At 46.1% G+C, this 23,399-nt stretch overlaps 1 protein-coding gene across 1 annotated transcript in view; it reads left to right on the top strand.

Moving 5' to 3' along the window:
* ISX (intestine specific homeobox) overlaps positions 1-19,152 on the top strand; it is a 68,556-nt gene extending 49,404 nt beyond the window's left edge. Inside the window, exon 5 of the mRNA XM_086953615.1 lies at positions 18,498-19,152. Coding sequence (XP_086809741.1) covers positions 18,498-18,710 — 213 coding nt within the window. The 3' untranslated portion in view covers positions 18,711-19,152. The remainder of the gene's footprint in view (positions 1-18,497) is intronic.
* The last annotated feature ends 4,247 nt before the right edge of the window (positions 19,153-23,399 follow it).

Raw genomic sequence — 23,399 nt, 5'->3', positions numbered from 1 at the left:
AGCCACAGAATTGCCTATTCTCGCCAATGCCCATTAATTTATTGACAGTTTATTAAAGAGAGGTAAACAAAACCTAAATATTCTAATTCCAGTCATTGCCTGTTGTCTGCTGTGACTCTAAAGAAGATATCTTTTTCAAGCTAACCTCCCAACAATCGACATCTAATACAAAAAATACATAATGGGCACCATGTATAATATGGTACTATATTGTCATCTCGGGAATCTTGGGAATTCTGTAAACATTTACAAACCACTCAGCTTTTAGCCATATTGCCCAGTTACCCTTTAAGCATACATATCCTCTCTGAACAAAACAACAAATAAACTAAAGTTATGGTTAACTTTAGTTATAGCACATTAACATAGGTTTAAAAAAACTTCAGCATTTCACAGAAAACACAAAACACTGATAAAGCTGAGTTATGATTTCGAAATCAAAACTAACAAAAACTAGTGAAATTCACAAATTATGGTTAGGACTGCAATCCATAATTGACATAGCTCACATAATCATCATAATTTACACAGCAGATGCTGTGCTCTTGACCTCACACTTAATGTGGCATGTGCAAACGTCATAATTAACATAAGAAATGAGATTATACATTATATTAACCTTAAAACTATGAAAGAGACAAACTTGAATGTTTTATTATTTATTGTTTTGAGAATTGTTATTTAATTACATTGAACTTTGAGGTGTTGTTACTTATTTGGAGCAGCAGTAGCCCCCGCCCCCCCCTCCTCCAGCGCCTTGAGACCCCCACGGGTGAGTAGCGTGCTCTACAAATGACATGATTGATTGATTTATTGAAGTCATAAGCATTGCATTTGTGCTCAGCCGGATAGCTACAAAACCTTCCCTCATATCAGCACTACCAACTGTGAAGGTGTTTTATTTTCCCATCCCTTAGATCAGCCCAAGGAGTAGGGAACCCTACCCCAGTCCGTTATTCCATCTTCTCCCTTTTTCTCACATACCACAGTATCCAAAGATGCATCCATTGATCCAGTGAATAAGAAAATTATTCTGATAGTGTTTGTGTATCTGTGTAGCAGATCTGCAGATGCCATGGCAAAAACATTCTTTTTCCCATATTTGAGAGCAATATTTGTTCCTCTTTTACTGTCCACATGCTCTCTTGGATGTAACAAAATTAGTATTTCCCTTGTGTCATATAATGGCAGCTGCAGCAAAAAGTCATCCATATCTGATTTGGCTCTGTAGATCCATCAAATGGTCCTTCATCCAAATCAAAATAATCTATGAATAATCTAAAATGTAACGGCTAAAATATTGTTGTCATTAAAACTGGGCAATCTGCCATACACCTTTTTGAAATGTAAATATGTAAATGAACTACTGAATGGATTAACACCAAAATACAAAATGGTGTATTCTGAGTAAAGTTCCACCTTCATGCTCAATAGGATCTAGTGTTATTCATCTGTATTTCTGTAACAGGAAGAGCAAAAATTATTTTGTTTTGTTTATCCTATCCCTTTAACTGTGAACCCCTCGCCCCAACCAACAGATGTGCATGAAACCTAGTCACACCTGACATTCCGAAACCAACTTGAAACATACTAAAATGATAAAAGGCAGCAAAGTTATTACCTATTAGCAAATAACAAAAAACTCTCCTATTTTTACACACTGGGCATAGTCCATTGGTAGGTGCTTCATCAAGGAGGGCCCTGCAAGGGTGACCTTGTCAGGTCTGTTCATTAATTCTTTGAGAGCAGCACTGCCATTGTAAAATGAATGCTTTTTTTACCTGGTGTGAAAGAAAGGTGAACTGCTGTGTTGAACACTCATGTAAGTTTTTTATTTGTTTATTGAAGCTAAATATCCTCTAAATTTATTCAGCACTGCAAATTATAAAATTACAAATTTGACAGTTAGACGTCTTTTCTGTGAAAACCAGTTTTGAAAACACTGGCAAACATGGATTAGGAAAATAAGAAGGCTTACCAGTGAAACATATATGTGTGTGTGTGGGTGTGTGTGTATATATATGGGTGTGTGTGTAGATCGACCGGCCTAGACGTTAGGCCACATTAGCTCCCCAATTCTTCTTTAAGAAGCCTCACTGCAAAAACAGCTCAACGGAATTACACTAAATTTGGCAGTAAGTTAGATCCTGGTCCGCAGACTGTGCTGTTTGTCATTCGGTGTAAATCTGTTCAATCGTTTTTGAGAAGTTAAGGTTAAAAAAATTTGTATATCTGGACAGTTGGGTTCAAGGGACTCTCGCAAGAGCCCCTCCAACCCAATTTTAAAAATAGAGCTTTCTGATTGACCCTGGGAGCATTTTTCCCCTTGGGTCATCTTGGGATCCCATCCCATGTGGCCGAATTTGATTATTTAGGGGAGGGGGTATGCTGCCCGCCTCCCCAGGCTACATTTGGCCCCGGTGACTCTATCCCTGGGGCCCAATGAAAGTAATATGGTGAGAGGGGGCACACAGCCCCCACTCCCTTCCTGAGCTGTGTTTGACCATAGGGAGCCCACTCCCTGGGCACTATGTAGTTTAAAAGCGGTTGGGAGCCATGTGGTCTCCGTCCCCAAGCCATAAAAAAGGCCCTGGAGACCCCATCTCTCAGGGCCTCTGCTTAAATTAGAATTAAGGGGGCCATGATGGCCCCTGGCAGCCCACTCCCCGGTGCCGCATTCAATAAGAGGAGGGGGCATGCGGCCTCACTCTTCGACCCATTGTAGGCCCCTGGGAGCCTATCCCTGGTGCTGAAATTTACCAAAATTGGGGAGGGAAAAGACCATGTGGACCCCATCTCCCAGGGCCACTAGCTTTAGAGAAACAGAAGGGGGGCACGCAGACCACCTCCCTAAGCCTTTTTATCCTCTGGGACCCCATTCTCTAGGGCCGTCTCACATGCTATTGCATTGGGAGCCCACCCCTGGACACAGTGTTTTCCCTGTCCACACTGACGTGGAGAAGCAAACTTGAACTCCCACCAAACAGGAGCAAACACTAAATCTGATCCCAGCGGCCAGCAGCTTTGAAAATGCTCCAGTCAGCTTGGAGCATACTGCTCTCACCCTGAGGGAGCAGCTATTTATACTGCTATCTCTGGGCTGGAGCAACATCTTGAGCTGTTTACATGCCCCCACTTATCAAAAGTCTGCTCCCTGCTGGCGGGAGCATATACAACCCTTCGGCCTGCTGGAGCAGACTCAGTGCTTACTCCAGCCAGGCGGAAGCAAACACAGGTTTCCCTTCCATGCCGTTATTGGCAGGAAAACTTCTGTGTTATGGGTGTGGGCTCCCTGGGACATAACTTGTGACCTTACCCAGAGCTATTCTATGCTATTCCCGCCAAGCAGGCACACCACAAACAGCGGATCTTAGCGCTGTTCAGTGGGAAACAACCCACGGCCGCCATCGCTGCTGAAACGTGAGGCCACGCCCACCCGTCAGGCCACGCCCACCCCCAAGCCTATGTAATCGCTGACTGATAGCGCGTTACTTGGAAACTTCAGACCTCTGAGGCGGAAGCCGGAGGTGTTCTCACTCGTTTTTTAAAATTGTGTGATTTGTGTTTAAACATTATTTTTAACTTTGTGCACCTTACCCAGAGCTATTCTATGCTATTCCCGCCAAGCAGGCACCCCACAAACAGCGGATCTTAGCGCTGTTCAGTGGGAAACAACCCACGGCCGCCATCGCTGCTGAAACGCGAGGTCACGCCCACCCGTCAGGCCACGCCCACCCCCAAGCCTATGTAAGCGCTGACTGATAGCGCGTTACTTGGAAACTTCAGACCTCTGAGGCGGAAGCCGGAGGTGTTCTCACTCGTTTTTTAAAATTGTGTGATTTGTGTTTAAACATTATTTTTAACTTTGTGCACCTTACCCAGAGCTATTCTATGCTATTCCCGCCAAGCAGGCACCCCACAAACAGCGGATCTTAGCGCTGTTCAGTGGGAAACAACCCACGGCCGCCATCGCTGCTGAAACGCGAGGCCACGCCCACCCGTCAGGCCACGCCCACCCCCTCTCTCTATAAATGTGCTTCCCACGCAAGCGCAGCGGACGAGCGCAGCGGACGAGCGCAGCGGGAGCGCCGTTTGCGTGCCAAAGGCGCGCCTAAGGCAAGCCCGTCTGCGCCCATCCGCGCCTGGCCCGTGCCTAGGGCCAGTCCCCCTGGCTGTCGGGCTGATTCTGGTCGTACCTGCTGGACCAGATCCCAGCTCCTCCTTCTAAAACCCACAACTTGCCCGTCCACTACACGTTGTAGTCCCTGTCACCTGGAGGATGCTTCTTTCCACTTCCTTCAATGTAATTTTACCCTCCCGCCTTGGAGCCTTCGCCCCTCTCCCTGCCTCAGCCTGCCGAAACGCCTGTCCCACCCTCTGACGCTGAAAGCAGGTCTGATTAACTGTCGTTCCTTGCCCCGCCATTCCAACGAGATCTGGACGTCAATAATTTCGGACGCCTGGGATATCCTGTTTCTTACCGAGTCCTGGCTTAGAGCTACCACTACCCCCGATATCCACCTAGCTACCCCTCCGGGCTATCTCTTAAAGGGCATCAATCGTGAAGGGGGCAAATTAGGAGGTGGTCTTGCCATTATCCTAAAATCCCACTTCAATCTGTCTATCACCAAACTGACGAATATCGGGATGATTGAAGCTATGTACTTCACTATCTCGGATACCGCGGCAGTAGTATTGGCGGGTACTCTAGTCTATAACCCTCCTACTGCCTCGACTCTCTCTCTAACGGCATTTACCCACCTGACGGCTGATCTCTCCCTCAAGCACCAACATTTTCTGGTGCTTGGAGATTTCAACCTTCACGTGGACAACTCTCTCTGCTCGAAAGCTAACAACTTGCTAGAAACGATGCAGAACCTGAACCTGCTTCAGTTAGTCAAGGGCCCTACACACACAGCTGGGCATACACTTGACCTTATCTTTGCTAATTTCTTGAATATCACAGTCTTTCCTTCCCTCCCTCTCACCTGGTCTGATCACCATCTTGTCCCTTTTGACCTAGAGCTAAGTTTGAGATCATCCCCTACTGTCCTCAGGAAAGAGCTGGGAAGAAAGTGGCATAAAGTTAACTGTGCAACCTTAGACCCCTTATTCAACTATCAGCCGGACCCTCTGTCTAGTGACATTGATGTAAATGTATCCAGACTCAATTCCGCACTGCTCCTTGCCATCGATTCCATCGCCCCTCTCAAACCCATCACCTCTGCTAGAACACGCCCCTCTGCCCCTTGGTTCTCTCCAACCCTCCGTGAGGAAAAAAGCCGCTGTAAACTACTTGAACGCAAGTGGCGGCAGAACTATGACCCTGAATCCAAAGCAATTTACAAAACCGCTCTGAAAAAATTTCTTAAACAAAAAAAAGCTACCATGAGAGACTACTTCTCACTACAAATCTCCAACGCCAAGAACTCCTCTAAAACCCTTTTTAATATTGTCAAAGAATTTGTAAATCCCCCCTCCAGGGCCGCGCAGAACCCCTCTAGCCAGGCACTATGCGATGGACTGTCTGACTATTTCCTTGAAAAAATTGATAAAATTAGAACTTCGTTTCCTACTGAGGAATCCCCCCTGGCCCCCCCTGTGATGGCCCCGTAATCTGCCTCCTTACAGTCTTATAACGAGCTAACTCTTGAGACCGCACTTAGGTTATTCACCCAGTGCAGATCTGGTTCTCCTTCCGACTCAATTCCTGCCAAGATCATGGGTGACCTGGCCCCCTCACTGGCTAGCCCTTTTCTTTCTATCTGGAATGCCTCCCTCCATCATGGCATCTTTCCAACCACGTGGAAGGAAGCTCTGCTGGTCCCCATTCTGAAAAAGCCTGATGCCGATCCTACAAAATTTTGCAACTATCGCCCCATCTCCCTCCTCCCCAAACCCGCAAAAATTCTGGAAAAGGCCGTGCAGCTGCAACTGACAGAATATCTAGAAAATAACTCTTTACTACACGACTCCCAATCCGGCTTCAGAGCAGGTTTCAGCACTGAGACTGCTCTCTTGGAAGTGGCTGAGATTATCCGTGAGTGTGTGGATAGGGGCGAGGAGGCCATGCTGGTCCTCCTCGACCTATCCGCCGCTTTTGATACGGTTTCACATAAAATCCTATTAAACCGTCTAAAGCAGGTCGGAATCGGTGGCTCTGCTCTCACCTGGATTGAGTCCTTCCTCACTGGCAGAACTCAGAAGGTGGCGCTCAAACCTTTCAAATCAGAGGGTAAACCCCTGCTGTGTGGTGTCCCGCAGGGCTCTGCCCTGAGCCCTCTGTTTTTTAACGTTTATCTCGCACCCTTGGCCGCAGTGGTGGAGTCTTGTGGAGTCAGAGTGGTTTCTTACGCTGATGATACTCAGCTGATATTCTCTTTCAGAGACCACTCAGACTCCACCTTTGCCAACTTCCGCCAATGTCTGGACAACATCTGTGCCTGGATGACCAACAACCACCTTAGACTTAATGCTGACAAGACAGAAGTCCTGTTTTTTAACCAGAAAACTCCAATATCCCCCAGCCTGTGGCGGCCCATAGTACTTAACCCTGCGCCCACCCCCGTTCAATCAGCACGTAACCTGGGCTTTCAATTCGATGACTCACTCTCTTGCAAAGCGCAAATCAACAAGGTCACCTCTGCCTGCTTCGCGAAGCTTCGCATGATTAAAAAGATCTTTCCTTACCTTCCCTTGGACGCCCGCAGAACGATCACTCAGGCGCTCATCACATCTCATCTAGACTACGCCAACAGCTTATATGCCGGTGCCCCTCAATATCTGATCAATCGTCTTCAGATCGTTCAGAATGCGGCAGCCAGACTGATTGGAAATATCCCCTACCGTCAGTCGGTTGCCTCCTATTGCAAAGAGCTCCACTGGCTCCCCATTGCAAGCCGCATTCAATTTAAGAACTCACCCTCGCCTTTCGAGCTATCAACAGCCTTGGGCCTGGATACCTGAAAAAGCGAGTGGCAATATCTCAATCTTTCAGATCACTGAGATCTAACAACTTACGCCTCTTGATTGCACCTCGCTTTCGACGTTCCAGAATGGGCGGCAGAGGGTTCAGCGTAATTACTGCTAAACTATGGAACTGCCTCCCACTCGACCTCCAGTTCTGCCCGTCTGAATCCATCTTCCGTAGTAAATTAAAAACATGGCTGTTCTCCAGATCATGACTCCAGTCTTGCAATCGGCTTGATTCTCTCCTTCTTTCCTGAGTTTCTGTTTTAGCGCCGGGACACCCCTCCGGGGGTAGCTGCGCGCTGTATAAGCTCCTTAAATAAATAAATAAATAAATAAATAAATAAATGCCCCAAGAGACGGGGTGCCCGGGCCATTAATGGCCCTATCCCATTTTAGAAAGTTAGCAGCCCCGGGGGATGGGTCCCCAAGACCTTTTCATCGATCAGGGGGGGGGGGGGCCATACCCTTTTTTGGTGAATTTGTTACCTGTGGCCCCCCAGGGCCTATAATGAATCGGAGAGAAGGTCTGCGTGCCCCCCAATCCCTTTCTAAATGTATTTCAGCCCCAAGGATCGGTTCCCCAGGGCCTATATTGGCTTGGTGAGAGAGACCATGCACCCCCTCCCTATATTTGATGATTCGGCCCGCACAATATGGTCTTTGAGGCCAAATACGGCTCAGGGAGGGGGACCAAGCAGCCCCATAACCTTATTAATGAATGGGGCGCTAGGGGATGGTGTCCCTTAGGCCAAATACGGCTTGGGAAGTAGGCTGAGCGCCCCTTCCCCTTAATTGCACAATGTGTGCAACCCTGGCCATCATTTCTTTTCTCGCTGCCTTGGTATCCCAAGGGATTACGGCACACATTGCTGATTCCTTTTTGATCGAACGTGCTAAATCATACAAAAACGTGTAATAAAAACAATACCAAAACAACAACAGAAACTGTGATTGAAAACCAAAAAATATCATTTACAATTTTAAAATAAATTTAAAAACGCCTAACTCAGTTTGGAGATAAAATAGAGCACAGAAAAACATCTCAAATATTTCAGGTAGGGATGTACTTAAATCCCAATAAGAAACCGCAAAAAAAGTCACAAATATATAACATGAGTTCTAAATTCATAAATAGTGACCTATTGCAGCTTTTAAAGTACGACTTGACCAGAACACCATAAGGCTGCTAATGGAACAGACCAAACTGTTAGATGGTTTATAGGAAAACATGTAAATCTTCCGGAAGGTTTAAACCGTTAAGGGCTCTGGTATCAAGCAATAGAATAAAGTGAGATTCTTTTTGTCTTAGTAATCGCTCTCGGTCACCTCCCCGGCCGGGGACTGGTAGCTAGCATAAGACAGTGTATTCCAGATCTTTTAACTGGTTTTTGTGGACAGCTTTAAAATGTCTAGCGACAGGATAGTCGCTGTTGCTGTTCACAATGGCACGTATATGCTGTAAGATACGTTTATGCAACAGGGAGTTTAGTGCTCCCAATATATTCCAAATTGCAGGTATATTTTAGTTTGTAAACCGCAAATTCTGACCTGCAGGTCAAATGCTCTTTAATTGGAATTTTGGTGTCACTAAAAGCTGTGGAATTCCGGGCAAAAGTACATGCGCGACACTAAGTGCATTTAAAAAAACCACTTTTGTTGAGCCATGATTTTTTTGGTAAAACTTCCGGCATTGGTCTATCCAAAGCATCACTCATAGATGGTGCTCTTCTAAATGTGATTGATGGCAAACTAGGAAGAATTGGACCTAAAATATTGTCTGTAAGGACAATTGGCCATTCAGAACAGATGATACGTCGGATTGTTCTTTCTTGTGAACTAAAAGTGGTAATTAGTCTAACAGAACATTCAGACTGGTGTTCTGGATTTTTAAGTTTTGGTGCTAACAAACTGTTTCTGTCAAGTGATTTAACTTTGACTAGGGTCTGTTCCAATGTTTTTCTAGAATACCCCCTGTTAAGAAATCTCTGTACAGAGGAATCTGAACAGATGTTAGCAACTGTCTCATCACTGCAAATTCGAATAATTCACCGTAGGGGATACTGTTAATGGTGTAAATAGGGTGAGCACTTCAAGCATGTAAGATGGAATTACCAGCGGTGGATTTGCGGAAAAGAGCAATAACAAGGCAAAACTCACTGGAGTAAGAGTGCGAACTACACGAACCAGAAAGCCGATGGTGAGGCCACATCCACAGAGGGAAGTTCCTAATGGATAAAAATATGCACAAGCTGTGCCTGGAACACTTGCAGTCCCGAGGCTGCTGACGAAGAGGAAACTTGAAACGCGTTTGGCCGAGGGACAATCTTCTTTAAAAAGCCGGTCTTTTTGGAGGTGGAATTGCAGCATTTCATTAAATAAAGGCGAAAACAAACCCACTTGGTGTTTCTTCCACAGGGGCAACTCGTATGAATTTATGTTTGCGGCCTTGTCCGGCCGCGGAAGGAAGACACTGCTAATGCGGACTCGAGATGCCTTCGAGTGATGACATCGTGAATCGGGAGGTGGTGCAAGTTGTGAAATGCGGTGAACGCAGTGCACCTCTAAAGAACTGTGTGCCTTTCGCCCATTGAGGTTTTGATGAACAAATGAGCAATAACAAGGCAAAACTCACTGGAGTAAGAGTGCAAACTACACGAACCAGAAGGCCGATGGTGAGGCCACACCCACAGAGGGAAGTTCGTAATGGATAAAAATATGCACAAGCTGTGCCTTGAACACTTGCAGTCCCGAGGCTGCTGACGAAGAGGAAACTTGAAACGCGTTTGGCCGAGGGACAATCTTTTTTGAAAAGCCGGTCTTTTTGGAGGTGGAATTGCAGCATTTCATTAAATAAAGGCGAAAACAAACCCATTTGGTGTTTCTTCCACAGGGGCAACTCGTATGAATTTATGTTTGCGGCCTTGTCCGGCTGCGGAAGGAAAACACTGCTAATGCGGGCCCGAGATGCCTTCGAGTGATGACATTGTGAATCGGGAGGTGGTGCAAGTTGTGAAATGCGGTGAACGCAGTGCACCTCTAAAGAACTGTGTGCCTTTCGCCCACTGAGGTTTTGATGAACAAATGAGCAATAACAAGGCAAAACTCACTGGAGTAAGAGTGCGAACTACACGAACCAGAAGTCCGATGGTGAGGCCACACCCACAGAGGGAAGTTCGTAATGGATAAAAATATGCACAAGCTGTGCCTGGAACACTTGCAGTCCCGAGGCTGCTGACGAAGAGGAAACTTGAAACACGTTTGGCCGAGGGACAATCTTCTTTGAAAAGCCGATCTTTTTGGAGGTGGAATTGCAGCATTTCATTAAATAAAGGCGAAAACAAACCCACTTGGTGTTTCTTCCACAGGAGCAACTCGTATGAATTTATGTTTGCGGCCTTGTCCGGCCGCGGAAGGAAGACACTGCTAATGCGGGCCCGAGATGCCTTCGAGTGATGAAATCGTGAATCGGGAGGTGGTTCAAGTTGTGAAATGCGGTGAACGCAGTGCACCTCTAAAGAACTGTGTGCCTTTTACCCACTGAGGTTTTGATGAACAAATGAGCAATAACAAGGCAAAACTCACTGGAGTAAGAGTGAGAACTACACGAACCAGAAGGCCGATGGTGAGGCCACACCCACAGAGGGAAGTTCATAATGGATAAAAATATGCACAAGCTGTGCCTTGAGCACTTGCAGTCACGAGGCTGCTGACGAAGAGGAAACTTGAAACACGTTTGGCCGCGGGACAATCTTCTTTGAAAAGCCGGTCTTTTTGGAGGTGGAATTGCAGCATTTCATTAAATAAAGGCGAAAACAAACCCACTTGGTGTTTCTTCCACAGGGGCAACTCGTATGAATTTATGTTTGCGGCCTTGTCCGGTCGCGGAAGGAAGACACTGCTAATGCGGGCCCGAGATGCCTTCGAGTGATGACATCTTGAATCGGGAGGTGGTGCCAGTTGTGAAATGCGGTGAACGCAGTGCACCTCTAAAGAACTGTGTGCCTTTCGCCCACTGAGGTTTTGATGAACAAATGAGCAATAACAAGGCAAAACTCACTGGAGTAAGAGTGCGAACTACATGAACCAGAAGGCCGATGGTGAGGCCACACCCACAGAGGGAAGTACGTAATGGATAAAAATATGCACAAGCTGTGCCTTGAACACTTGCAGTCCCGAGGCTGCTGACGAAGAGGAAACTTGAAACGCGTTTGGCCGAGGGACAATCTTTTTTAGAAAAACCGGTCTTTTTGGAGGTGGAATTGCAGCTTTTCATTAAATAAAGGCGAAAACAAACCCATTTGGTGTTTCTTCCACAGGGGCAACTCGTATGAATTTATATTTGCGGCCTTGTCCGGCCGCGGAAGAAAGACACTGCTAATGCGGGCCCGAGATGCCTTCGAGTGATGACATCGTGAATCGGGAGGTGGTGCAAGTTGTGAAATGCGGTGAACGCAGTGCACCTCTAAAGAACTGTGTGCCTTTCGCCCACTGAGGTTTTGATGAAAAAATGAGCAATTACAAGGCAAAACTCACTGGAGTAAGAGTGCGAACTACACGACCAGAAGGCCGATGGTGAGGCCACACCCACAGAGGGAAGTTCGTAATGGATAAAAATATGCACAAGCTGTGCCTTGAACACTTGCAGTCCCGAGGCTGCTGACGAAGAGTAAACTTGAAACGCGTTTGGCCGAGGGACAATCTTCTTTGAAAAGCCGTTCTTTTTGGAGGTGGAATTGCAGCATTTCATTAAATAAAGGCGAAAACAAACCCATTTGGTGTTTCTTCCACCGGGGCAACTCGTATGAATTTATATATATATTGGTGATATATATATATAGTGTAGTGGAGGAAGCAAGGAGCACTCTTGATACTGGAGGATCAGTGGCAGTGATCCTCCTGGACTTGAGTGCTGCCTTCGACACCGTGAGTCACCAGGTGCTCCTCCAACACCTGTCAGAGGTAGGTGTCTCAGGGACGGCCCTGAAATGGTTGGGATCTTTTCTCTCCAACCGTTTCTACCAAGTCTGGGAAGGGGCAGAGCAGTCTTCCCTATTCCCTCTTCAATGTGGAGTCCCTCAGGGCTCATCGTTGAGCCCTACTTTGTTCAATGCATATATGACTCCACTTGAAAGAGTGGTAGCCCCTTCGGGGTTGAAGATCATCAGCTATGCTGATGATACCCAGCTGGTGGTGGGCCTCACTCAGCTGGCGGAACAACCCAACTTGTTGCATGACTGCCTGGCTAATGTCTACCAATGGATGTCCAACTCGGCTCTCAAGCTCAATGGAGGAAAAACTGAGTTGATGCTCTTGGGCAACTCCAGTCCCTCCATCATTGCCAGCTGCTGGCCCCAGTCTCTTGGCGACCCTCCATCTCCCAAGAAGGAGATCAAGTCCTTGGGAGTATGGTTGGAGGAAGATCTGTCCTTCAGGACCCACGCCAGAAAGACCGCGGGGGTTTGCTTCGGTCTACTGAAGTCAGCCCGAAAGGTTCTCCCACTGCTTCCGGATCCAGCTAAGAAGCTTTTGATGCGTGGTTTAATCCTTTCAAGGCTTGACTTTGGTAATGCCCTGTTTCTTGGTGCCCCTGAAGCCACCTTTAAAACCCTCCAACAGGTGCAAAATGCAGCTGCCAGAGTTTTGATGGAGATCCCTAGAAGGCAGTCCGCTGCCCCGGCCCTGAAAGCACTTCACTGGCTCCCTGTTAAGGAGCGGGTGAAATTCAAGGCGTTGTGTACGGCCCATAAAATTCTACATGGCAAAGGCCCCCCCATCCTTTCTAATATGGCCCGTCCTTATAAACCTCCACGCCTTTTGCGCTCAGACCAGCAACATCTTTCGCAATCTGCGAGAGTTAGGAGAGCTCGGACTGGGGGCAGGCGTTTCTCGGTACAGGTGGCATCTCTGTGGAACTCTCTGCCCCTTAAGATTCGCTCAGAGCTCAAGATCCTAATATTTAGGAAACTTCTTAAAACCTACTTGTTTCCTCAGTAGTGAGTTATCGAGTTCCTCCTTCTTTGGTCTGTTGCGCCGGGATGCCCCCGGGTAAGCTGAGCGCATTACAAATTTCATATAATAATAATAATAATATATATGTATGTATATGTATATCACCTACTGGCGGTCGCCAGTAGGTGATATACAGAATACTTCACTATCTCTCTCCTTCAGCACGCAAGCAGACGGTGGTGGCATTAGTGGGTTCCAGGTTGGACTACTGCAATGCACTTTATGCAGACTCCAACAAGGGACTCATTCAGCGACTTCAGGTCGTGCAGAACGCGGCTGCCCGATTTGTTCTGGCACTTCCTAATGCATCCTCCGCAACAATGGCCAGAAAGAGTCTCCATTGGCTCCCTATACATCTGAGGATCTCTTTTAAGATTTTATGTCTAGCATATAGAGCTCTCGCAGACGGGCCACTGGACCCCCTAGGTGCCATTCTGACTCGCTACGTGCCCTGCAGACCTCTCAGATCCTCGGAGATGAATCTGCTGGTGGTTCCTCGTGCCAGAAGGGTACGCTGGGGTAATAGGGCATTTTCCATTGTAGCCCCTAGACTGTGGAATTCTCTTCCCCAGGAGATTAAGACCCAACCCTCTCTGTCCCTTTTTAAAAAAGCGCTGAAAACCTGGTGTTTTATCAAGGCCTACCCACAGTGAGAGTATATTTTAATAGCTAGTTTTCATTTGGTTAGGCGCCTTGACGCCCATTGGGCTTAGTAGCGCTATAGAAATTTATTTTCACTTCATTCATTTCATTTCATTTCATTTACTGGCGGTCACCAGTAGGTAGTTATAGTTAGGACCTATTTTCAATAGGAAATCCGCAACATTCTATTTGGAATAACTTTAGCACCGGTTGACGAATGTTCGAAAAAAATTCAAAACTGGTGGGGCGCTCCAGTCCACTTTTATCCATAAAGTTTCGGGGTGATTCGTCAAGCAGGGGATGAGAAAAAAGGGGGGTCTCAAAACGTGTTTTCCCCGTGCAATTTCCCATAGGATCCTTTAATCGCAGCTACAGCCTGCTGAACGGAATTATACCAAATTTGGCAGAAAGGTAGACCTTGGTTCAGAGACGTGCCTTTTGGTTAAATGGTGTAAATCTGTTCAGCAGTTCCTGAGAAAATCTCAATTAAAATCACATACATATCTATGGCCACGCAGGATCCGCGCACCCTGCCGAGCACGAGCTGTATGCTAATTGGCTGTCAACACTCCAAACCAGGAAGTGTTGTCAGCCATCTTGTGCCTCGGTAGAACCGAGGCACAAGAAACCTAAGAAAAAAACACAAAAAAATTCGAAAATAGGGCAGGGTAGAAACACCCTGCGCCCTAGTACTCAGGGGGTCCCACAAGGACCCCCAAGGACCCCCCAATTTTTTTTTAAATCGGCAAAATCCACGCAGGGTGCATGTTGAAAATAAAGTGTGGGGGGGCCCAATCCCCCCACACTGCCCCGGGACTGCCACACCCTGGGGCAAAGTATGAATAATTGCGTGGGCACACAGCCCCCGAACCCGGAGACCGCCACCCCCCCAAGGCTCGACTTAATTGACATTTTGGGGGGGCATACAGCCCCCCGCAGTCCCAGGGACCGCCACCCGGGGCTTTTTTTTATAAATAAATACCCTGTGTGGGGGTGCTCAAGACCCCCACATGCCCTGGAGACCGCCACCTCCCGGGGGCACTAAAGATTCAAATTGGGGGATCCCTGATGGACCCCCCAGTCCCGGGGACCACCACCCCGTGGCTATTTAAAATATAGGAGGGGGCTGCACGGCCCCCCTCCTGGAGCCTTGTCATGGCTCTGGGGACCACCACCCCCCAGGGCCAGCTTCTGCAGTGTCCCAGGGTGCCCACCCTGGGACACTGTAGTTTGCAATGACAGGGCGGGAGCCTCGCGGCTCCCACCCTGTCATTGAAAACTGCTTTGCTTCATTGAAGCCAGAGCAGGAAAACCTGCTCTCGCTTCAATGAAGCAAAGCAGATTGCTTTTCTACATGGGGAGCAGCATGTTAGCTGCTCCCCATGTAGAAAAGCAATGCCGGCTCCCGCAGGACGGGGGGAGCTGGCTGGGACCATGGGGGGGATTTGGGACCCCCCCACGGAGAGGGCCAGCCCCAGAGGATGGGGTCCCGGGGCTACAAGTGGCCCGGGAGGGAGGCCACGGGGCCCCCCTCCCCAAAAGTAAAAATAAAAAAATAGAAAGGCTAGGCCCCGGTGGTTGGGGTCCCCGGGGCCATAAGTGGCCTGGCCGGGGGGCCACCGGGCCCCCTCCCCAACAGTTAAAAAAAAAGGAAAAGGCCATGCCCCAGGGGATGGGGTCCCCAGGGCGATTAAGGCCTCGGGAGGGGGGCCACGCAGCCCCCTTCCACATTTTTTAAATTAACAAAAATAATTAGGGGGCAGGCCCTGGGGGATGGGGTTCCCAAGGCCAAAAAAATAGAAGCCACGCCCCCTCCTTTTATCACTCTGCAAATGCGCCCCCTGGTGCGTTTGCAGAGGGGGAACAAATTCCCCTTGAATACTGGGTGTCCATGGGGCCAACTAGCCCACCAGCAACCTCCAGGATGCGCCAGGGGGCTGCGTTGCAGAGAGGTGTTCTGAGGCCACGCCCCTTTTGACACCTCTCTCCAACGCAGCTCTGTGGCACTTACTTGCGGTAGCTGCTGGGCTAGTTGCACCCCAGGGACCGTCAGTATTCAAGGGGTGTTAATCCCCCAACTTAAAACGTGCCATGGGGTGCGTTTGCACAGTGGTGAAGGGCAGGGCCAGAGTCCACATGTGTGCAAACACATCCTGTGGCGCGGTTTAAGTTGGGGAATTCATTCCTTGTCAATCCTGAGGGTCTAGCCCACCAGGTACCTCCAGTAAGCATCACGGACCTGCGTTGCAGAGTGTTGTAAAAAGGGGCGTGGTCTCTGAACACTTCTCTGCAACGCAGCCCCTGGCGCTTACTGGAGGTACCTGGTGGGCTAGTTGGCCCCTAGGGACCCACAGGATTGAGGAGGAATTAATTCTCTAACTTAAAACGCGCCACAGACGTGTTTGCAGACATTTCACCTCAGGCCACGCCCCCTTCCTTCATCACTGTTCAAACGCGCCCCATGGCACATTTTAAGTTGGGGAATTCATTCTCTTTCAATACTGAGGGTTTCTGATGGCCAACTAGCCCAACAGGTATCTCCACTATGCGCCAGGGATCTGCGTTGCAGACAGGTGTTCAGAGGCCACGCCCCTTTTTACACCTCTCTGCAATGCAGCTCTGTGGCACTTATTGGAGGTACCTAGTGGGCTAGTTTGACCCTAGGGACCCTTAGGATTAAAGGGGACTTAATCTCTCAATTTAGAACGCCACAGGGCGCATTTACACAGTGGTGAAAGCAGGGGACAGGGCCTGAGGTGACGTGTGCAAACACGCCCTGTGGTGCATTTTAAGTTGGTGAAAAAATTCCCCTTCAATCCTGAGGGACCCTAGGGGGCAAGTAGCCCACCAGGTGCTTCCAGGAAGCACCACTGCGCTGCGTTGCAGAGAGGTGGTTCAGGCAGGGCCCCTTTTTACATTTCTCTGCTACGCAGCTCTGTGGCGCTTACTGGATGTACCTAGTGGGCTAGTTGGACCCTAAGGATCTTCAGGATTGAAGGGGAATTATTTCCCAACTTAAAACACGCCACAGGGCGTGTTTGCATAGCGGTGAAGGGAGGGGAGGGGATGGTGTAGGAAAATGGCTCTATATACACTGGACCGAAGTAAAATCAGCCGAACTACAAATTCCAATTCACTAACCTGTTATCAGGAGAGACCTCAGTGCTGCATTTTTGAGCCCAGTACTGATCTTGAAAAGTAATTTTAACCGTACTTACCAGTAACTTGAATTTCCATCCATAGGCTAACATTGACTGGTTTCACTTGAAAATTCTTCTAAGTGTGGAGTTTTGGAACTTTAAAATATCCCTCTAAAATCAGCCGAACTACGAATTCCAATTTACTCAACTCTTATCAGGAGAGACCTCAGTGCTGCATCTTTGAGCCCAGTACTGATCCTGAAAAGTAATTCTAACCGTACTTACCAGTAACTTTAATTTCCTTCCATAGGATATCATTGCCTGCTTTTTGCTGAAAAAGTTTCTAAGTGTCAATTTTTGAAACTTACATATATTCCTTTAAAATCAGCCGAACTGCAAATTCCGATTTACTCACCTGTTATCAGGAGAGACCTCTGTGCTGCATCTTTGATCCCAGTACTGATCCTGAAAAGTAATTCTAACCATACTTACCAGTAACTTGAATTTCCTTCCACATGTTATCATTGCCTGCTATATAAAATATATATAAATATATTTGAAAAATATAAAATAAATAAAAAAATATTAATATTTCAATATTTTTCAAAACATTTTTTTTTCAATTTATATTCAAAATATGTAATGTAATTTAAAAAATAAAATATCTAAAAATAAATAGTTTAAAAAAATGTATTAAATCAGTATCAAAAAAATAAATATAAGACTTAATACATTTTAAAATTGTCATTTACAAAACCTTTGAAATTCACTGAAAAAAACCATAGGTTTCAGACATGTTATAGTTAGGAATTAGCATTTTAAAAAACTTTGAAATTCACTGAAAAAAAACATAGGTTTCAGTCATGTTATAGTTAGGAATTAACATTTAAAAAACCTTGGAAATTCACTGAAAAAACAAGAGATAGAGTGATACAGATATTCACACAGTTTAATCACTATCCCATATATTTAGTGAGACACTTTAAATTAGTCACTTAGACAGTCAATCACAGTGCTACTAAATCCTCCATCCAGACACATCCACTCAGTCTTCAATGCAGATTGCTATATATATAATACTTATTTAAATATCGAACCAAACCAAATTCACTGGATGATGTAATCAGTGATGTCATTTGAGATGTCATTTGAGATGTCATCAGTGGTGTCATCAGTGATGTCATTGACCATGTCATGAATGATGTAATATGTGACATCATCAGCAGTGGATTGCGGGCGCGCGAGTTATAGTTAGTACAACTAACAATAACGGAGGAATTTCAATGGTTTTGTACGAGTGAAATGTCCAGCTAACTATAACACCCCTAAAACCTATGGGCCCGATTCACAGAACTAACTTAAGACAAAATCCTAAACGTACTACTTTTGGTATTCACAGAAGTTAGGATTTTGTCGTATGTTTGTCTTAAGACAGACTTAAGACAGACTTAAGACAAAATCCTAACTTAAATCTGTCTTAAGTCTATCTTGAGTCTGTCTTAAGACAAACTTAAGACAAAATCCTAACTTCTTTGAATACCAAAAGTAGTAAGTTTAGGATTTTGTCTTAAGTTAGTTCTGTGAATCGGGCCCTATCTTTTTTTCAGTGAATATAGTGAATATATATATATATTCAAACACACATATATTGTCTACTGTCGCTTTTCCTTTCTTGATTGCTACCAGAACATTTAGATTTATTTTCACAAATGTTCTTTCTGGGTTTTTTTACAGCTGGATTTTGACCTGCTCGAGCTTCCTGGAAACTACTACGTTCCTGTCCATGAGTATCGAACAGCCATGCTTGCTCCCACCATGCTGCCCAATTCAGCCCAACTACAGCGGTTACCTTTTACAATACCAATTTGGCTTAGTTTTCCATCATATGGCCTGCCATTGTCAACAAAGGGTGAATGGAGCTGCATCTATACCACCCCACCTAATTGACAGTCTTCTTCCTAAATCTTATACAAGATCTCAGAAGGGATGTATCAGCATTCTACACCTTCCAGAAGGTTAACTTGGACTCCAGTGGCCGATCATTGCTACTTACTATTCACAGAGAGACATGAAACAATAGTTGTAGCCATGTTCACAGACAGAGTGGCCAGGGCCAAGGACATGAGGGGCAGTCTAGAGTAGCCAGGGACAAGGACATGAGGGGCAGTCTGGCATCAGTTTGTACCTCTAGCCTGTAGGAGGTTTGTCAATCTTCAAGATACTTTTCTGAACCAAGCCAAGACGTTCTGGTAAACCCATCAACATTAAAAGACAGTGGGGATGAACACCAAGGCTATTCATGACAAGGTATTACCACATCAAGGGTTTGTACGCATGAACCATTGCTTACTACAACCCTAACCATATACAAAAGTGCCAGAACACTGGGAATTGCATTGTCATGGTGCTTCTTGAAACCTCAGAGACTAAGAACAAGAAACGTATTAAATGTTTATAGGGATGAACTTGGTTGGAAGAGCACATTTGCCTTGGCCTTAAATCATCTGTGTTCAAAAGCCATGTTTGCAGTAGGCCCTTGTTTCTGTGTTATTGACATTTTCTTATGTAAAGGGTGAATACATAGCGAAAGAGAGCAAATAACTGGATAGTGCAATGACAATGTGGACAAACAATCACTGCTGACCTCAGGGACAACCTCTGTGTGTTTTTGCATTGCACATGTGAAGGATGCAGGTCACCTGCTGGAATCAAAGGACCAGATTTAGCAAACAGGGTTCAGACTCTCTCATGCACTGCATTTAGTGGAAATCTTTTGCACTGAATATAATGAGATTAGGTCAAAGATTAAACATGTTTACTGATCCTTTTTGGACACTTTAGTATCTAAATAAAAATTAGGACATGGAAAGTGTTGTCAGTGGTAATGATATGTTTCGACAATTTTTATAAGAGTACTCTCAGTGACTGCCTGGTGAATATAATTTAGTACGTTACAACGGATAGGGGTGGAGCATACAAAGCAGTAAAGATTTAGAGAAGCTAGGGGTGAGGTTCAGGCATTTTACTCCTGGATATGCAATTCCACAGATACAAAGATAGAATATTACAAACATTCCTTTCTCACAGGCAAGTTGGTTTAACAGTGCCTCTAGACATAATATTGAAAGAGTGCCTAGGCCGAATTTGCACACAAGCAAATACGAACCTGGTGCATCATGCACAAACTGTCGCCATGTTCTCTGTAGACAAAAGATTCACAGTCGTCTGCGGGTGAACTAACTGTTGCAGTAGAGTTGTATGTTACTACCTTGATGTACATACTTTGAGGTAGGATTTATATCAGTGCTGATACATCAGCTGCCATAAAAACCCTGGGGCATATTTACAAGCCCCCTGAGCCTCATTTGAGCCGTCGTTGCGTCATTTCTGTGATGCAGTGGTGGCGTATACCATGCGCCACTTTGCGCCCTATTTACAACGTTACGCATCTAGGGAGATGCGTCACGTTGTAAAGCCCTGCGCCACATGAAACCTTTGTCAGGTTTCATGTGGGCATTCCAGCGCAGGGGAGGGGGCGTTCCGTCGCAGGAACGCCTCGGAAAAGTGCCTGAGTGAAATCTACAAGATTTCACTCAGTCACATTTCCGACGCGGCTGCTTCAAAACCTTGCACCTGCTTGAAGCAGGCGTAAGGCTTGATGCACCATGTTGTACATAGGCAGGGTTGGAACAGTGCTGGAGTTCCGTCGCACCCGCAGCCCAACTCCAGCACTGAACCAACCTTACGCCGACAGATGCGACACGCATCTGTTTATCCCTGCGCCATGATGCACTGCATTGTAAATGCGGCGCATCTGTGGTGGCGCATGGGTAAACTTGCATCACGCATCTTTCCTAGCTCATCCCTGCTGATTTGCAGTGCTGCGCCAGGAAACGTAAATCTGCCGCCAGTGTATATTTTAAATGCTTTAGTTAATGAAATTATAATCTTAATGTTATCCTTAAAATGAATTAAATGTGCTCAAAGGAAATTGCTTCTCTTAATATAAATCTCATGTCAACCCTAATCTCTTTAATTCGATTACAATTAATTAGCTATTCTTATCCTAATTCTACTACTAGCCATAATCCCTAATCCCTAACTAAGGGGCTCATTAGGATTGCGGTTTTTCCGCATCCTCGGGCCGGCGGAAGCCCAGAGGATGCGGAAAAACCGCAGCGGACTGACCAAAGACCCACCGCCACATTAGGATGGCTGATGGGTCCTGGTTTCCGTCCGCAGCTTTTCCGCCGCGGCTAGCTTACAACCGCGGCAGAAAAGCTCTAATCTGGTGACGGTGTCTCTCAGACACAGTCAGGCAGATTAGGATGGGATGTAAAACATGCTTTTCTGCGGCTGCTTTTCGGCCGTGGAAAAGCATGTGTAACTTCACTGCGGGGGCCCGTTGCGGGCCCCCCTAGGTGAAGGGGGTGTGGGGGGTGCAAATGGGGGGTACCTATGGTACCCTCCTGCATTTGTATGCAGAAAGCGGCAGGCACCGCGAGGTGCCTGCCTCTTTCTGCATGCAAATGCAATGACTGCACTTTTAACATTGCCGAGGGTGCAGCTTGAAGCCGCACCCGCCGCAATGTTAAAAATAGAGGATGTGACCGCCAGGGTGGCGGTCACATCCTAATCGCACAGGAGGGGACTCCGCAGCCCATGCGGACGTCCCCTTCTCCTCAGTGATCGCGGACGGATGCAAGTCCGTCCGCGATCATAATCGGCCCCTAAGTCTTAACCCATAACTAATACTAGCAAAAACTATTCCTTTAATTTATATGTTGCAAATAGTCCAATTAATAATTAATTATTTAACAATAACCATTTTTTACTTTAATTGTTAATAACAAATAAGCTCTTACCCCTTAAATTCATTCTAGAACTTTGTGACAAAATTAAATGCTACTGTACATATCCTTAACAATTTAGCATCCCTCTTTGTTGTGAGAATCCCAATAGAGTTCATATTGAGTGCTACTGATGTAGTGATGGTGTTTCCTCAGAAGGACACTATGATGGGAAGTGTAGCTACTGTTCATTTTAATTGTTATGGGAGCCTTCAAGGAATCTATTGTGGTGCGAGATTCACGCTTTCCACATTATGATACTGACAATGTGGTCCCTACAATGACTTCCCCGTCTTCATTTGCAATGTAGCCATGGAACCCTGTCTTTTGAGTATGTACCTGCTGCCTTATAGTCCATTGCAACATATAACTTAATGACCTAGAGATTTTATCCACTGAGCTAACTTACCAGTGTAATTCGTAAATTAGGACCTGATTAGAGTTTGGTGTATAGGGTACTCCATCGCAAATGGGACAGAGTACCCTGCCTTCCAAATCCTCGATCTGCCTGCGAGATTTAGAGATGGATGGACCTTAAGTGCTCACACGTCAGGGGTTTGTTTTTGAAAAACAAAAGCCTTTTCAAAAGCTTGACAGATGACTGTCATGGCTGACGGAACCTTCTGTCCAGCTTATCCTACAGTGGTTCCTGTCAATGTAGAGAGGTGTCCGTGGGGCTGGTGGACATCTATACTTTTGTCAGGCAGAATTTTCTTGAAATGGCGGAGGTAATGTCCTCCACTATCCCAACGGAGTAAACACTGTCTGCTAAACTCTAAATCAGATCCCTTAGTCTTTGAATCTATTACCATACGGATAGTTCCTGGGCAAGCAGGCTTGAATCATGCGGTAGCTGTGCTGCACCTGATGGTGTGAAGGAGTATGATCAACAGAATACAAGAGTAAAGAGAAGTGGCTTATAGCTTAAATGTATTCTTATTTTGGAAGCAAGAACTTTTTGTTTTGGTAACAGCATGCCTAATAAACAACAATAACATTTTCATTTTCAACAAATTAAATGTATATATTAATCATATTTTGACTTTTCATAGCATGTAGAGCACAGTCAAGATTAGAGGTGAAACTAAACATCTAGGCAGAGAAAAGTGCTAGCAGGAAAACATGTTTTGTTCATTTTTATGATTATACACTAGCTTGTCCTTTCTGAGCTGAGTAACAAATGGGTCTAGAGAGATTAGAAATTGTATATGTGGCCTGTCCTTCAGAAAAACCACATAAACATATAATTCCTCTTTATGGGATGGCAAGTGTGTCCTCCATCATCCATTCTGCTGCCCTTCTGATAGATCAGTGTGGGACTCTCGGGTCATCATTTTATAGTTTTTTCCTACTGACATTGACCACTATTGCTAATATTCTAAGTATGCATTTTGTAAACATGTTATTGATTTTTAAAAGCTGTAGAGTTACACTGTTCAATTGTACAAGTATTCCTGGTATGAGATTATATTGAACACCCACACTAAAAACATTAAGGGCCCCATTAGGATAGCGGGCGTAAAACCACCCCGACCGCATGGAGCCGGGAAACAACCGCCTCCCCGGGACCGCGGGTAAACCGGCGGTCAAATTAGGATCAACTGCCAAAAAAGACAGACTGCGGCAGTAGCGGGCTAACAAAAACCGCCCTACGCGGGCGGTGATGTCCAAAAACCTACTGCGACGGTCGGAAACGCAGCGGAAGAGCTACACCCCGCCACAAGCAAAGCAGAGACACCGCACGGGAAATTAGGATATCCCCGATGGCCCCGCGGTACGATCCGCT

The sequence above is a fragment of the Lissotriton vulgaris genome, chromosome 1_2 (assembly GCF_964263255.1).
Source record: "Lissotriton vulgaris chromosome 1_2, aLisVul1.2, whole genome shotgun sequence".
NCBI classification, from domain to species: Eukaryota; Metazoa; Chordata; class Amphibia; order Caudata; family Salamandridae; genus Lissotriton; species Lissotriton vulgaris.
The sequence above is the reverse complement of the archived record's forward strand: the minus strand, read 5'-3'. Positions and strand labels throughout refer to the sequence as shown.